Source organism: Danio rerio, chromosome 18, assembly GCF_049306965.1.
Source record: "Danio rerio strain Tuebingen ecotype United States chromosome 18, GRCz12tu, whole genome shotgun sequence".
NCBI classification, from domain to species: Eukaryota; Metazoa; Chordata; class Actinopteri; order Cypriniformes; family Danionidae; genus Danio; species Danio rerio.
This window is the reverse complement of record NC_133193.1, coordinates 17590033-17605364: the sequence shown is the minus strand read 5'-3', so window position 1 is coordinate 17605364 and position 15332 is coordinate 17590033. Positions and strand designations below refer to the sequence as shown.

The following is a 15332-nucleotide window of genomic DNA, read 5'->3' as shown; positions in this document are numbered from 1 at the left end:
GATAAACGTAGTAATTTGGTGAAGCAGTTGATTAGTACTTAAGTTAAATCAGTTTATTTTAGTGTTGGGCAAAGATGTAATATATGACATAATATATGTGTGTGTGTGTTATATTTATTATGTGTATGTGAAATACACATAGAAACAAAACTATACCATACAATTGAGTTACATAGATATTTAAATGTATATATAATTTGAATCATACACATATATTTATTATATCTACATATAAATTATACTTGTCTCAAATATATGCATGCATGTTTGTATTTATACAGTATATACATGATAAATATACACATTACACATACATATATTGTGTCAAAACAAACTTTGATTTTAGATGCGATTAATCATGATTAATTGTTGCCCAGCACTATTTTATGTAGAGATTGTTTTTTATTGTAATGGCAAAATAATTAATAATAGTAGTCAACATACAATATCAATATTTATTATTCTACAATTGGTTGATTTATTAAATATTAATCACAAAGTATAATAACAGTATTTTATGATGCACATCAAATGTTTATTACTGTAGTATTGAAATTGATTCTGGTGAATTATCAAATGAAATTGATATGGTACATCATTTTATTTTATAGAGAAAAAATTATTAATATGGTTAATATGGTTCATCAGTTTGTTATGAAGTGATCTGGTTGAGTAATAAGGTGAATCAACTAATTCAACTGGTGCATCAGTTTGATCAGTTTTTTTTTTTTTTCATAAGCTAAATCAAATGTAAAGTGACAGTAAATCATAAAGAAACTGATAAGGGGCTCTTGTTTATTTAGGAAGAGAAAAAATATTCATAAACTGAACAGTATCGTGAACTGACCGTAGCTGAATCCAAGTATTATATGGTGTATCAATTTGTTTTTACAGACAAAATGTATCTATATAATGCATCAGTTCATTTAAATGGTGCATCAGTTTGATTGCATTGAGAAAAATGCAAAACATGGTGAATCAAAGTGATTCAGTTGATTTATAGTGTAAATTAGTTTGCCTGTATAAGTAAAGAATTTTTTTTTTTTAATTCTAAATTTAATCAATTGGTTCAAGTTGAGTAATCACTTGTGCCCTGGGCGTAAGGTTTAAGAAAAAAAAAAGTTTTCAAAACTGTACACTTCTACGCATCCTGATAACATATTAATCAATTAAAGCTCTGCAAGAGTCAACATATTGTATCAACCCCGGCTCATTCCGATTACGTGCTCCTATATACATTTCTAGAGAGAGCAAAATATGTCCCAGGAGCTGTTTATTTGCAGTTTTTTGTTAACGCGAATGCACCAGAGGCCACTGTGTACTCTTTTTCAGATCTCAATTTTCTCTTACAGGTGCTTTTGCACTGTTATCATGTAAATCCACCAGAGGCCGCTGTAGAATTATTGAATGACCAACCAACTGATAACCCACCCTCCCCCTTACCTAAACCCAACCAATAGTATTTTCAAAAGTACCTATTGACCAGCCCACCCCCTTCCCTTAACCCAACCGCAATGTTTTAAAAAGCAATTTAAAAAAAAGAAAAGCCCCCTGATTTTTACCATGTTTCAGATTTTATCATATTCTCACCCTGTTATTTACTTGTTTATTTAATTTTTTGGCTTTTGTTTTTGTCTTACCCGCTTTCTGTAACAGTTCTTCACTGGACTCAAACTCTGCTGTCGTAGTCAACTCCACTCTGCATCTTAAGTTTGCAGATGTACATGTCGATCTACCAGACAAACTAGTAACAGCGGAAAAGCCGTCCATGCGGAGGTAAGAAGTCAGCTGGTAAGTGCGAAAAGGAATGGCATCATACCGCCCCGTAGCATTTGTTTTCGAGATAAAATGCAGCCATATGTAGCTCTGGCTACATAATATGCGATCTCCAGAAATGTATATAGGGCCACGTTTTCAGAATGAGCTTATGTTGCAACAGGTTGTGTACATATGTCATACCAATATCACTGTGTGTTTTTGTTGAAATTTACAGTGTTAAACTAATCACTCTACCTATGCTACAAAATCTTGTTTAACAAAGTGAAAAAGTATCCAAATTATCCAACACATCAGTATCTACTAACTATATAGTTAAAATTTGTGTATTTAATGAGGTGATTCATACTGAGATTCAAATGCAAAATAAATAGTTTCATAGCTAAATAAACTGAATTGTATAGTGAATCAACTGAATCTTACACTACATTAAATAATTCTTTTTAATATTAGTTTATCTGTATAACAATTCAATCGATTTTCTGGGTACATTCAGTCCTACCTTTATAGTTGTCCTTAAAAGTAGGACGTGTTTGTCTTTGAGCTTCTGCTGAAACACACTGCTTACTGTGGCTCCTGAACAGGGCCAAACGTTGATTTGGGTCTAGAACACATAACACAGACAGGAACTCAGCCACAAATGAGCTCATACGAACACAGGATTCATAAAGCAGACAAGCGCAAACAGAAAACTGACAGAAACCAAAACTTCACTTTCCATTACGAGACCAAAGGGCCAATGGAGCAGTGGCTCTAAGAGCTCGACACAGGCCCTCATTTCATGGGGCCATGATTGGATTTGTGGCATTAGAGTCACGCACTCCTGACCTTGATCAAAGCCGCCTTCAGGCCAACCCTGGAGCATCCAGACCAGGACCAGAACTACTGTGTCTGGGATTCTTGTTAGACTCACGGCTCATTGAACGTAAGAGCACTGATGTTCCCAGTAATGAAGCTGGTTGGAACACAAAGCGTGATGGAATATATGTAAGAATGTTTGCAGACGGGTCAATCGAACATGACAAGGCATGGCGTAGGGTGGAGCTGCTTGCTGTTATGGCAGATTAAGCTTTGCATGGAATCACAAGCTCCATGCGAGTGTGGCACAACTGCACGCTGAAGACATAGAGAGGAAACATAAAAAGAGCTTGAAGCCTGGTGTTACTTTTAAGGAAATGGATGAATAGTTCAACCAAATATGCACTGTATAGTACAAAGACTTTGTGGATACAGAGAAGGACACAGAGTTTTTTTTAAATAAGTTGTGTGTCAGTACAGATTTACAGCCAATTGGAAGTCATTTGAATTGTACTATATACTTTATAAAGAATCAAATGCAATGCAGGAATGTACAGGACTTGCACTACCCTTCATGTGCTAATGCTACAGTACATCCGAAAAGTAATCATAGCACTTCACTTTTTTCCACATTTTTTTTGTTACTCCCTAATTCCAAAATGGTTTCAATTCATTTATTTCCTCAAAATTCTACACACAATACCCCATAATGAGAATGTAAAAATATATATATTTTTAAATTGTTCAACTTTACTAACAGTAAAAAACCAGAAAAATCACATGTACGTTAGTATTCACAGCCTTTGCAGTGAAGCTCTATATTGAGCTCAGGTACATTCTGTTTCCACAGATCATTCTTAAGATGTTTTAGAAACTTAATTGGAGCTCACCTGTGGTAAATTCAGTTGATTGGACATAATTTGAAAAAGCATACACCTGTCTATATAAGGTCCCAGGGTTGACAGTGCATATCAAAGCACAAACCAAGCATGAAGACAAAGGAATTGTCTTTAGACCTCTGAGACAGAATTGTCTAGAGCCACAAGGCTGGGGAAGGTTACAGAAAAATTTCTGCTGTTCTGAAAGTTCCAATGAGCACAATGGTCTCCATCATCAGCAAGTGGAAGATGTTTGGAACCACCATCACTCTGTCTGAGTTCCAACGTTCTTCTGCGGAGAGAGGAGAACCTTACAGAAGGACAACCATCTGTGCAGCAATTCACAAATCAGGCCTGTATGGTAGAGTTGCCAGATGGAAGCCACTCCTTAGTAAAGGGCACATTGCAGCCCACCTGGAATTTGCCAAAAGGCATCTGAAGGACTCTCAAGATCATAAGAAACAAAATTCTCTGGTCTGATGAGACTTAAATTGAATACTTTGGAGTGAATGCCAGGCGTTAGGTTTGAAGAAAAGCAGGCACCGCTCATAACCAGGCAAATACCATCCCTACAGTGAAGCATGGTGATGGTAACATCATGCTGTGGGTGTACAGCAATGCAGCAATGTACAGAGACATCCTGCATGAAAACCTGCTTTTGAGGTTTTTGTGCTCTTGACCTCAGACTGGGGCAACGGTTCATCTTCCAGCAGGACAATGACCCAAAGCACACCGCCAAAAAATCAATAGAGTAATAATGGCTTCATAACAACTCTGTGAATGTCCTTGAGTGGCCCAGCCAGAGCCCGGACCTAAATCCTAGTGAACACCTCTGAAGAGATCTGAAAATGGCTGTACACCTTCGCTTCCCATCCAACCTGATAGAGCTTGAGAGGTACTGCAAAGAGGAATGAGCAAAAATTCCCCAAAACAGGTGTGCCAAGCTTGTGGCATCACATTCAAAAAGACTTGAGGCTGTAATAGCTGCCAAAGGTGCATCATCAAAGTATTAAGCAAAGGCTGTGAATACTTATGAACAAGTGATTTTTCAGGTTTTTTTTATTTGTAATAAATTTGTATTACAGAATTTGTATAACAATTTAAAAAAATCTTTTTTCACAATGACATTATGGGGAATTTTGAGGAAATAAATGAATTTTATCCACTTCATAATAAGGCTGTAGTATAAAAAAATGTGGGGAAAAGTGAAGCTCTATGAATATGAATGCTTTCTGGATGCACTGTATTTGGAATTAGGGTTTTCAAATGGTTTGACTCCAATGTTCAAATGTTGCATGGGTTTTTCAGTTTTAAAGGATATGGATGTATTAACCATTTCAAACAAATAAATATTGCTTATCTTAACCTAACATGAAATTTAGTATCTAGCATGTAGTCTTACTTTTTTAGAAATTAGGCTAGCTCATATGTTCTGTTTTTTAAGACAATGGGCCATATGCACATGGACATTTAATTTTAGTCAGCCAGCCCCAGGGCTTTCGGTTAATCTTCATCCCATCCAAAAATCGCTGCGTTTAAGATGTGATTTCTTTAAAAAAAACAGTGACCTTCACTGCCTGATTGACATACAATATAAAGTGGGTATAAGACTAAACAAGAAGCACTGCATTAAACTATATTTTTCTAAACCATATCTTTAAAATATGAAAATTAATTTTACCCCAGTATTTTTATGGAGTTTTTGTGCTAGCCTGCTGCTAATGACAATACCTGCATTTAAACGGTCTTTCATCCTTTTTTATGCTTTAACAACCAAATGGATGCTTAAGTCTATTTAACTGATTATATTTTAATCACATTACAACATCAATGCTGTAAAAGGAACCTTATGAAGTTGAAAAAAGCCACATAAACCTTTCACCTAAAGTTCATCATTGGCAGAAAAACACTAGCTGTGCATATAGCCCATTGAAACCCTGGTTCTTTTTCTTGAAATTTGGAACATTACTTTTTATGAGTTTTTTTAATTACACTAAGAATATGCATCCATTGGACTAAAAGTAACAGTTGAGGCATTTTTGCGTTACAAAAACAAGAGCACTGTTTTGTTTTTTTCTGTTATTGTCAATGGAAGTATTGCATTTTTTTAACGCTGGCAGTGATGCAATGCATGGAGTGTGCATTTTACGCTTAAAGTTGGAGAAGCACTCGCAGCTGGATGGTTGAATGGTTGTATGCAGGGCCTAATACTAGTACTCAGTGAGGCTTAAATGCAAGTAAATCTGAAAAAGGGTTACTCAGCAATTGTCTAGTATTTTATTTTAGTAATGCTAAACTAGGGCTGGGCCGATGAACGATATTATATCGAATCGCAATAAAATTTGTCAAAAACAATGATAAGCTCTGGACTTTTTTTACTCGATATTGATCTAAGCGCCAATCACACAGTGATTGGCAATGGGAATCTAAAAGTGTGTTAATATTAAAGATGTACCGAATATTCGGCCACCGAAAATTTATTGACCAAAAGAGTTGTCAATTAGTGGACCCTCTAATTTTTGTGGATTCAGTCATTGTTGGGATACTCTTTTAAATCTGGAGGCATTAACAAGTTATGTCGAAATATATATCATTATCGTTCAATATGGAAAATGCTAAAAATATGCTAAACATGCCTGATAAGGTGATACGATTTAGTGTAATTGTCACATCACAAAGAATTTATATACTGAAATGTGTAATCTGATATGAGAATGGTTTCTAAACCTGAAACAATGAAATTAATTGGACTATTTATGGCTTAATGTTTTTAGGTGACCAGCCATTAACAGATTTAGCAATTTGTTTGTTTTAGGTCATGGTCAGTTAGATAGTTATGATTACCCAATAATCTCTTCTGCTGCTGTTTTCTGCCCTTCATTTTATTAGCTCTCTTCAGGATGAGAAGGGCGGTGGAGTCATTTGTGATGCCCCTGAAATAAATGTTGTTTTTTAAATGTTTTGAAAATTCAAAAAAAAAATTCATAATAGTATTTATTTAAGGACAGAAATATACCATTCTTCAAGGATTTTTTCTGATTCCTCTGATCTGGAAATGTTTAGAAAAAAATCAGGACAATGTTATAAATTATTTATTTTTTTATAAATAAATTTATTATTTATTGTTTAAATTATGATTATCATTAGACAAAACCAAATATCACCTGCTGCTGAGATGAGGAGAAGGAGAAACACTTTGCTCCAAGCAGGAAGCATCTTCCCTATCAGACCAGGCATTTTTTGGTTGCCGTGGAAAAACAGGTAGAGTCTTTGGTGGCACTGGATGAAGAAGTGGAGACTGCAAGTAGCAAGATCAAAAAATGACTAGCGTCAGTATGCAGCTTCTACCACAAAGATATACTTTAAAGTGCACTTTCAATTTTTATCAAATGAACAGATAGTATTCCTGCTGCTGGGTTTTCATCTTAGTTCTAGACCACTGAAGTGCATTCAACAATCTCTACATCTCCACAGCAGCAGCTGCATCACATCACAGCCTCGCTACCGTGATAGAAAAGGCCAGCTTTCTCTAAAGAAAAGAAACCGCAGAAGAAAAAGCACCGCGCTGAAAAATGACATTTGCTGATGAGAAGGAAGTTTAAGGCGGCCCAGAAAGTAATTGTGTTTTTGGAGGCAATAAATTCGGCACTTAATCACCCAGAGAGACTGCGATTGTGCCGGCCCACAGACAGTAGGAGGGTCCGCAGGGCTGTTACCTTTGGCAAAAGCAGCTCTTCCGAAAATGGCATCATTCTGGACGGCAAAGCATTGGAATGCAGGGTTATCCAGTCTTTCTCCAACTCTTTCTGTTCAAAACAAATCAAAATCAAAGTGTAGATCTGAAAAAAAAATTAAGTGCATCTTGATGTTTTCTTATTATTTCTCCAAAGCAAGTAGCAGATCACAACCATCAGCAAAACAAAAAAATCCACTTCAAAACAGACAGAAATTAAAGCACCAGCACATAAAAAAACATGAATTTAACATGAATGCAGCTCCGCACAAGAAGTTTAGAAATGGTCGTGCCTAACAGAGCCTGGTTTCTCTTTAGGTTTTTTTTCCTTCACTTTCGTCAATTGATGAAGTTTGTTCCTCGTCACTGTCATCACTGGCTTGTTTGGTTGGGACTTGTGGAGCTGCACATCGATGGATTTGGACTTTCAGTAGTGAAATTTAAACCATGCTGAACTGAACTAAACTGAATTTTTTCAATTTACTACAACTTCGATTTTAAGCTGCTTTGACACAATTTACACTGTAAAAGCGCTATAGAAATAAACATGAATTGAACTGAATTGAACATTGTAATGCACTATAATGAATCGCCTAATAAGCTACAAAGATGAGCTCACTTAGTGTAATGCACAGGTTAAGCCAAAGTTAAGCTGAGTAAACGTGATGCAAGCGGGCAGAAAATAGCAGGTGACATAAGAAAAAGAAACAACGTTTTCCTTTCCCTCTTTCCCACTCATTGACTGCTCTTTTTCAGTACCTAATCACCGCTGACAGCTTCCAGCATTACCACTACAAGCTCTACTTAAAGGACTGTCAGCGCTGCGGGTCGGGCTATCAGTCTGCAGACTTCAGCGTAATGGCAGGAGCACCACGCATCTACTCATACCTCATCAAAAATGAATTTGTCCATGTCCACCTCTTCAAAGTCCTCATCGCTCTCTATGATCTGAGCAGCAGCTAAAGCACGGGCCAGCCTTTTCCGCAGAAAGAAGCCCCTCCATGCAGCCTGCAGGGGCAATACACACAGCCATGAATCACACGCAAGCATAAATATTGTGTGTTATCCCATTAGGAAGATAAAACATGTTAACCTCTGTTTAATTGCCCCGCGGTCTGCAGTTTGAACTTTCGGTGACTTTGGCTTTGTAAGACAAATGTAACACCGGGATGCCTTTAAATCTGCGTATTCCCCGCGGGGCAAAAAAAAAAAAGACTTAACGGATCAGAACCCACTCGCTCCCACTCCAGCGACACGTTGGAATCTGATTAATCATTTTTTTCCCTCGGTCCGAGTCCTTGGAGACTCATTAAACACAAAGAGAGAGAGAAAAAAAAATAGCTCTTAGAAGTTACTCAGGAAAAGAATAGCCCGTTTTCAAAAGCACTGCCTACCAATTCAAAACAAGCTCTTGGCAGTAATGGGTGTAATGAAGATGATTTAATTTTATTCCAGTTATTTATTGCATTCATAAATGGAGGTACGGAAAACACCTTTCCAGAGATATGAGGCAGAAGATCAAAAATAAAAGTGAATGTTTTGTAAAAACTCTAAAAGTGAGTCTCACCTGAATAACAACAGCAGCCCGTTTTATCTCAGGTCTCTCAATGCAGGTATCTTCCACCTCATGAAGCTTTAATTTCGTGTTGGTTTTTTCAATTAAGCCAGGGAGGCCCTCGCGCCTCTTCATTATGCATTTCCTCCGCCAGAATCGTTGGATCACCACAGCTGCCGCTCTGAGGAACAACGCACAAGACAATTTTATCTGATGACTCACCAAGGTCACCAGAGACTAAATGAAAGTCACTGAACTCGGATGATTCATCTGCGTTAAAACATCTGGAGAGAGACCCAACAGGGGTCCGGTGTCATCTGAATGATTTAGAGATGAGCTTTATTTTGATTACCTGCAGCTAAAATTAAATGTACCTTCAAATCATTGGAAACTAAATGCTTTGAAAGTTAATAACGTAAAAGAAATACAGTGTTTGAGAAGCATACATTTTTAGGTTGAGTGCTTGAACAGGTTCCTTCTCGCTTTGCGTCTCTATGCAGTCAGCAGATTGAAGTTCGAGGTGAGATTGAGGATTTGGAGTTTTCTGTGGATTGTTTTTGTGCCAGTTTCTTGTAAGCGGATGCTGTTTCTCTGGATTTTCGGATAAAGATGCTTTAGGAAAAACACATGGACTACTCAACACTGTTGTCAGTGCAGGATCCTCTGTGACACAGCTGTCACCGTATTCATGGGCATAACGCTGCTCCACTGCCAGTCGAAACAGGTCTGTTTGATGACCAATGGCAAGAAGCTGGGCGTCATGTTTAGAGGGTGCAGAACTGTGAAAAAAAGGCACACAAATATCACATATGATTTCATACAGATCATGTTTTTGCATTCCAATCTGTGCTTTTAGATTAGCTTTAGTTTTTCTATGTAAATGTGTTGGACAGATGGTCTTTGCATCTTATGTCATTTGTTCTGTCCTGCACATGACACAGACTCTGGTGTAGCTGCCTGTTGCTGAATAAAAATGCAACTGAAGGTCTGAAGACATCTAAATTAATCAAATACAGGAAGTGATGCCACCATTAAAAGCACAGAATGCTCAATTATACGTTTTCTCTTTTTGTAGTAACAGCAGCATCCATTAAGGTTTAATACAAGTGTTTTTGCAGCTGATTATTGTGTGTATGACAGGAATTCATGCATGCATTCATTTATTTACATGTAGTCATTTAGCAAAAGCTTTTGTCCTAAGCGACTTACAATTAAGGAGGCATTCAGCAATTTAACAAGCAGAGGCAATACACACACACACACACACACAAGAAGTGCTAATTATACAAAGGAACTATTTGTGCTTAGAGAATTTAGTGCTAGAGGAAGGAGAGGGAAGTTTTTTGAGAGAGAGAGTGTGTTCCTCTACACATGGTTTGTCAAGCCCACTCACCTGTGTGAAGCACACTTCATAAGTGCACAAGATGTTTTTTTTGTTTTTGTTTATGATTGTAAAGCGTGTGTTTTTTACAGGAGGTTTGTTAAGCATGTGTGAGTGGGCTTAAGAAACCACCTGTAGAAAATCCACTCTTTTTGACTCTTTTATACATATTATAAACACTTCATGAGCACTCAGCTCTTGAAAATACCATTATATGCACGAACACACAAAGTGCATGTTTATCACAGCTCAAAGCACTGAAGTAGAAAAATTATGTTACAAAGGTCAACTTATTCATATATTTGTGTGTGTGAGTGGGTGCATGTTTGTGTGTGTGTGTAAATGAGACATTTTATTTCAGCTAATTAAAGGCTAATTTTCAGTTGTGATTATGTACATTAATAAAAAAAAAATACAAACTAGGTCAAGGAAGCACAATTTGATCAGTAGTAAATATCCTCTGAAGACCAGGGGGCGCTCTCACGAACTGATGTTATGAATAGAGTTTGGAGTAAAACTATGTTACATGTTTTACTACACAACGCCAAAGATCATTGATAAGCAACACAAACAGCTGTCATCCTCACAGAGCAATTATATTGATGTTCTTATTGACAGATTTAATTAAATTCGATTTTTGTAGTAAATGCTGCTCCATCTGAACACACAAAAGAACTTCCAGCATGGAAGTTTACTGTGTCAATATAAAATCATAGCTAAAACAAACAATTCTCACTGATAAAATGCCAAATCAAAAATTTAAGTTTTCAACCTAAATTTAAAAACAAACAGAGATGATATAGATCTAATACAGAGGGGCAGAGGATTCCACAATCTAGGGCCAGCTACTGCGAAAGCACAGTCACCTTTGCATTTCAGCCTCGACTTTGGGGTGCATAATAATCTCTGCTGATGACCGAAGAGAACGACCAGGCTGATGTTACAGTAAACATGTCTGACAGATAAGAAGGTGCCAGGCCATTTAGTCATTTTAAAACCAAGAGAAGCTTTTTAAAAGTGACACGATAGTGCACAGGCAACCAGTGCAATGAGCATAATATGAGTGATGTGGTCATGTTTTTCAGTACTTCTTAAAAGCCTTGCAGTAACATTTTGAACTAATTGTAAACGGGATTGAGTTGTCTTACTAATCTCAAAAATATAGTTAATTACAGTAGTTCAACCTAGATGTAATTAAAGCATAAATTATTTTACTAGAATCTGCCTTCAATTAATTGCCTAACATCAAACCATATTTAAAGAGAAATGCATGAAAAACAACACAATTTCAACTAAAATGGAAAATACTAAATATAAAAACACAAACTTATTTCATCTATTGATACAAAAACAATAGTATCTCAGTGAATCTAATATTAGACTATTTTATTTACCAACATCATCAAGAGTATTTAAACTAGCCTCTACCAAAGATATTTCTCATGGGATTTAAAAGGGGCATATAGTGAACTGTTTCAGGAAGTCTCTACAAAGATGTGTCAATACCACTCTAATTACTCTATTAGCCGTGGCTAGATTGGTCCCCTCCTGGCCCTGACCCCTGTCAACATTAGAAACCAGCTCTGTCCCTGCTATTCTAATCCTCTGACACGGTTAAGAGGGCATCTGCACCCGTCCAACACTCACTTCTCTCCATAATGAAGTCGTGAAAAAGAGCCTTGAAAGAGTCAACTGCAATGAACATTTGTTCTCTGAGAAACAAAACTAGCCCTCAAACATGTCGAAATCTAAAGATGTATAACAAAACGGCTAATTTGATTACCTCATTAAAACAAATGAATGTCAACTTGCATGTACAGTCAGCAACGGATGTCCTGAAAGCCAAACATTATTACAAGCTGTAAAAAAGAATGCCAAGGCAAATAAATACAACCCTAGACCTTACACAGTTCCCCTACTTACTGACAACTGAAATTAACTCGGGAGAAAAACTAGGAAAGGGTTTGAAGACCTAACATTACTTTCGCAACAACACAACATGCCTATCTGTAAAGTCATGGCATAACGTCTGTTCTGTTGGAGCGGTTGATGGCATCCCTCAGCTCAGCCTGTCACTCTAATCAACACAGGCATTGGTTTACTATTGTATCGGTCAGACGGCAGAGTCTTCACCTTGCCAGAGCCGGGGACTGACTCTGGGTCAGGTCAGATGTTAAACGGCTGCAGCGAGTCCCTGTGGGTGTGCAAAAGAGCCTTTGTGCAGAGCGCGCGCCGGAAGGGTTAGCGGGGTATCGCTAAAGTCCTCCAAGCCATGAGAGACCTCAGCTTGAACCACAGGACACACAGACTTCTGCCAATCATGCTTTATGAAACGCACCAAATGTTCGGCTTTATGTGCTGGTGGTCTGCAACAGCGTCTGAGGGGCTTTTGTACTGGCAAAAGTGAAAATATAATATTTGGTTGAAATTCTAAATTAAATTACTAATTAGGAAAATGAATGTGGCAAATGTTCGTTTCTAAATTTGACAACATTTTAAAAATAATTACATACAAAGATTAAATTTTCTCTGCCCTCAATCTGCTACTGTTTTAATATTATTAAACTATACACAAATGTACTATAGACACTATGGATTTTGGAGAACAAATGTATTATTAACTATGACTTCTGCTTCTAAAAAAACTCAAAATTTACTGCTGACTAATAATTTGTAAGATAGATTTGGTGGTTAAAATTAGCTATCTGATGGGATTAGAGGTGTGGTCATGCAAAATGAGACATTGATATATGCTAAATATTTAGTAATAAAACCAAGCAAACTAATAAACCAGTTAAAAATGACAACTATAATAAATTGAACAAAAAAGACTTACCGCTATCTGAAAATTCGAAATTACTTTAAAAATAAAATAAAAAGCAAAGGACATTTTGGGATGTGAATGAATTAATAAAACTAATTATAGATTCTTAAAAAAAATAAAAAAATAAATAAATAAAATAATTTCTTCTTTTTTACCAAGCCCTTAATAAGAATGGAAAAGATTCCACAAACTACATTAGGCAGAAATGGGAAAGAGAATTAGCAGAAAAAAATTCAATTGAAAAATGGCTTTCTGCCTGTAAAATACAACATAAACGTTCACAAAGGTGGAAAGAATTTGCCTGAAAATATCTGGTATGTTTTTTCATTACCCCCAGAATTAAAAGCAAACAATTGTCCACACATCAAACTTGATGGAGAATATGTGTGAAGGTTGATGTAGATCATCTCCATATTTTCTCGACTTGTAAATATATTAAATGTGGCAAGCGAGAAGAGTATTACCAAACACTGGTATAAGCATGACACCCCCTCTATTAGTGTTGGATAGAAATTGTGAAGGAAATAAGCAATATAGAAGAATTGACATTTATATTGAGACTTAAAAAGCACTTAATTCTTAAACATTGGAAAAAATGGATTGATTATTACATTGTTAACAACTGTTGAATGTATTGAACCCCCCCCCCCCCCACCACCCCACAAATGTTGTGTTTTTTATTAACTTATTATTAACTTTGTATTTGTTTTTTATTTCATGTGCAATATGGCTAAATTGTATATTTTTGAATGTAAAATGTTCTGTTGTAAAATTTTAACAAGTTCTCAATAAAAATAAAGCAACGGATAAAAATGACAACTGGTCCCCATACTGAAGTGTTCTGAAGTCTTTCCCTTTAAATTCAGGCGTAGCAGAGAATTTTAATTCTTAGTAAAATGTGTTAAACGAAAAAAATTTATTATGTTAGACAACATGCATAATCTATAAGAAGCATATGAAATGATGAGCTAAAGTGGGCTTAATTACTACACTGTAAAAATTATATGATCAGTTAGTCCTGACAGCATATGTTTTTAGTTCATTTTAACTTATTAAACTAAGTTAATCACATTCTAACTTCAATAGACTCAAAGATTAATTTGCTTCAGCTTTAAGATTTAAGGCAACCAGGATTTTTTACAGTGTATATATTATTTTAGTTTTTAGGATTTAGTAACTTGGTCATTTTAGTTTTAGCCATTTTAGTCATAGTTCATATAATTTTCATTAATTTAATTTTAAAGTGTATTAAATAAGGTTTTTATTAAATAATAAAGTATTTTTTTTATTGGGCAACTAGCTAAAAAATAAGTTTAAATAATAATAAGGTGTTTTAAACAGCTAATTGTCATTTTAGTTGACTTATAACCATGTTTCACTAAATTTGAAGTAATACATGTATAATACACATATTTTAGATACATTATACATTACATGTAGTAATGCATACAGTGCTTAGCATATATGAGTACACCTTACACAAATTTATCTTTTAAATTTATATTTTTAAAAGGAAGCTATACAGTATTATATTTGTGCATATACAATAGATTAGTCAGTACTGAAGCTAAATCTGGAGCTTATCTAACAGAGTAACGTACGATAACCATGCAAAAACTAGTACAGCCAAACTTACGTTGTAGAAAAATAGTAAATACAAGTTTTAAAATAATGAAAAGTCAAAAGAAGAAAAAATAAATAGAAAAATATTTTGCTTGAATTTAATTGTATTATCTTTCAATTTCTGAATAGGTTCTGTGACTAAAACAATATTTATATAAATATATATGTTGTTTTGTTTAAATGCACCAAAATACATTGCCTATATTCACTGAAAAGTGGATAAAAATGTTCATTTTCAAAACGGGGTGTACTCAGTTATGCTGAGCACTGTATATAGATACTGTAGAAAATAAAGTAAAAACTTAAAGCAAAAAGCATTAAGTGGAACTGAAAGCCCTTTATTTAAATTTGTAGATGAAGGTGTAGATAAATAACCAAACTATTTAACATACAAACAAATAAGATGTGGGAATGTGTGAAAAAAAATTTTTTTTAAACACAGATTACCTGATCTCCATCTTCTGCTGCTGGAGGAGTGAATGACGCTGCTTTTGCTGTGCTTGACAGAGAGCCTGGAAACTCCACTTCTGTTCTGGACATTTCCAGGGCCCCACTGCTGCTGCTGCAATCTGCTCATTATTCAACTTAATCAAACCAGGCACTGTCTCCAGAATCAAGGACCTGAGAGAAGAAAAGCCATTTAGGAGATTTACCTGATGAAAATCTAATGTGAAACGACCACACAATGTGCTCAAAGCTTTTAGAAACAATTGTTAGTTACTGTTTATTTTATGTAAAAAAAAAAAAAAAAAAAAACACTAAGG

At 35.7% G+C, this 15332-nt stretch overlaps 1 protein-coding gene across 8 annotated transcripts in view; it reads right to left on the bottom strand.

Moving 5' to 3' along the window:
• lrriq1 (leucine-rich repeats and IQ motif containing 1) overlaps positions 1–15332 on the bottom strand; it is a 67095-nt gene that overhangs the window by 34430 nt on the left and 17333 nt on the right. For 6 of the 8 annotated variants that reach the window (XR_012394006.1, XR_011007240.2, XM_073929928.1 and 3 more), the window contains 9 exons: positions 15016–15189; positions 9187–9519; positions 8753–8921; positions 8074–8193; positions 7169–7258; positions 6617–6750; positions 6469–6501; positions 6297–6385; positions 2279–2380 (listed from right to left, as the gene is read on the bottom strand). Coding sequence is in view for 5 of the 8 variants with exons in the window: in XM_073929928.1 (XP_073786029.1) it covers positions 2279–2380; positions 6297–6385; positions 6469–6501; positions 6617–6750; positions 7169–7258; positions 8074–8193; positions 8753–8921; positions 9187–9519; positions 15016–15189 (1244 nt within the window). In the remaining 3 variants the exon portion in view is untranslated. The remainder of the gene's footprint in view (positions 1–2278; positions 2381–6296; positions 6386–6468; positions 6502–6616; positions 6751–7168; positions 7259–8073; positions 8194–8752; positions 8922–9186; positions 9520–15015; positions 15190–15332) is intronic. The other 2 variants (XR_012394007.1, XM_073929930.1) reach the window with 1 other exon arrangement.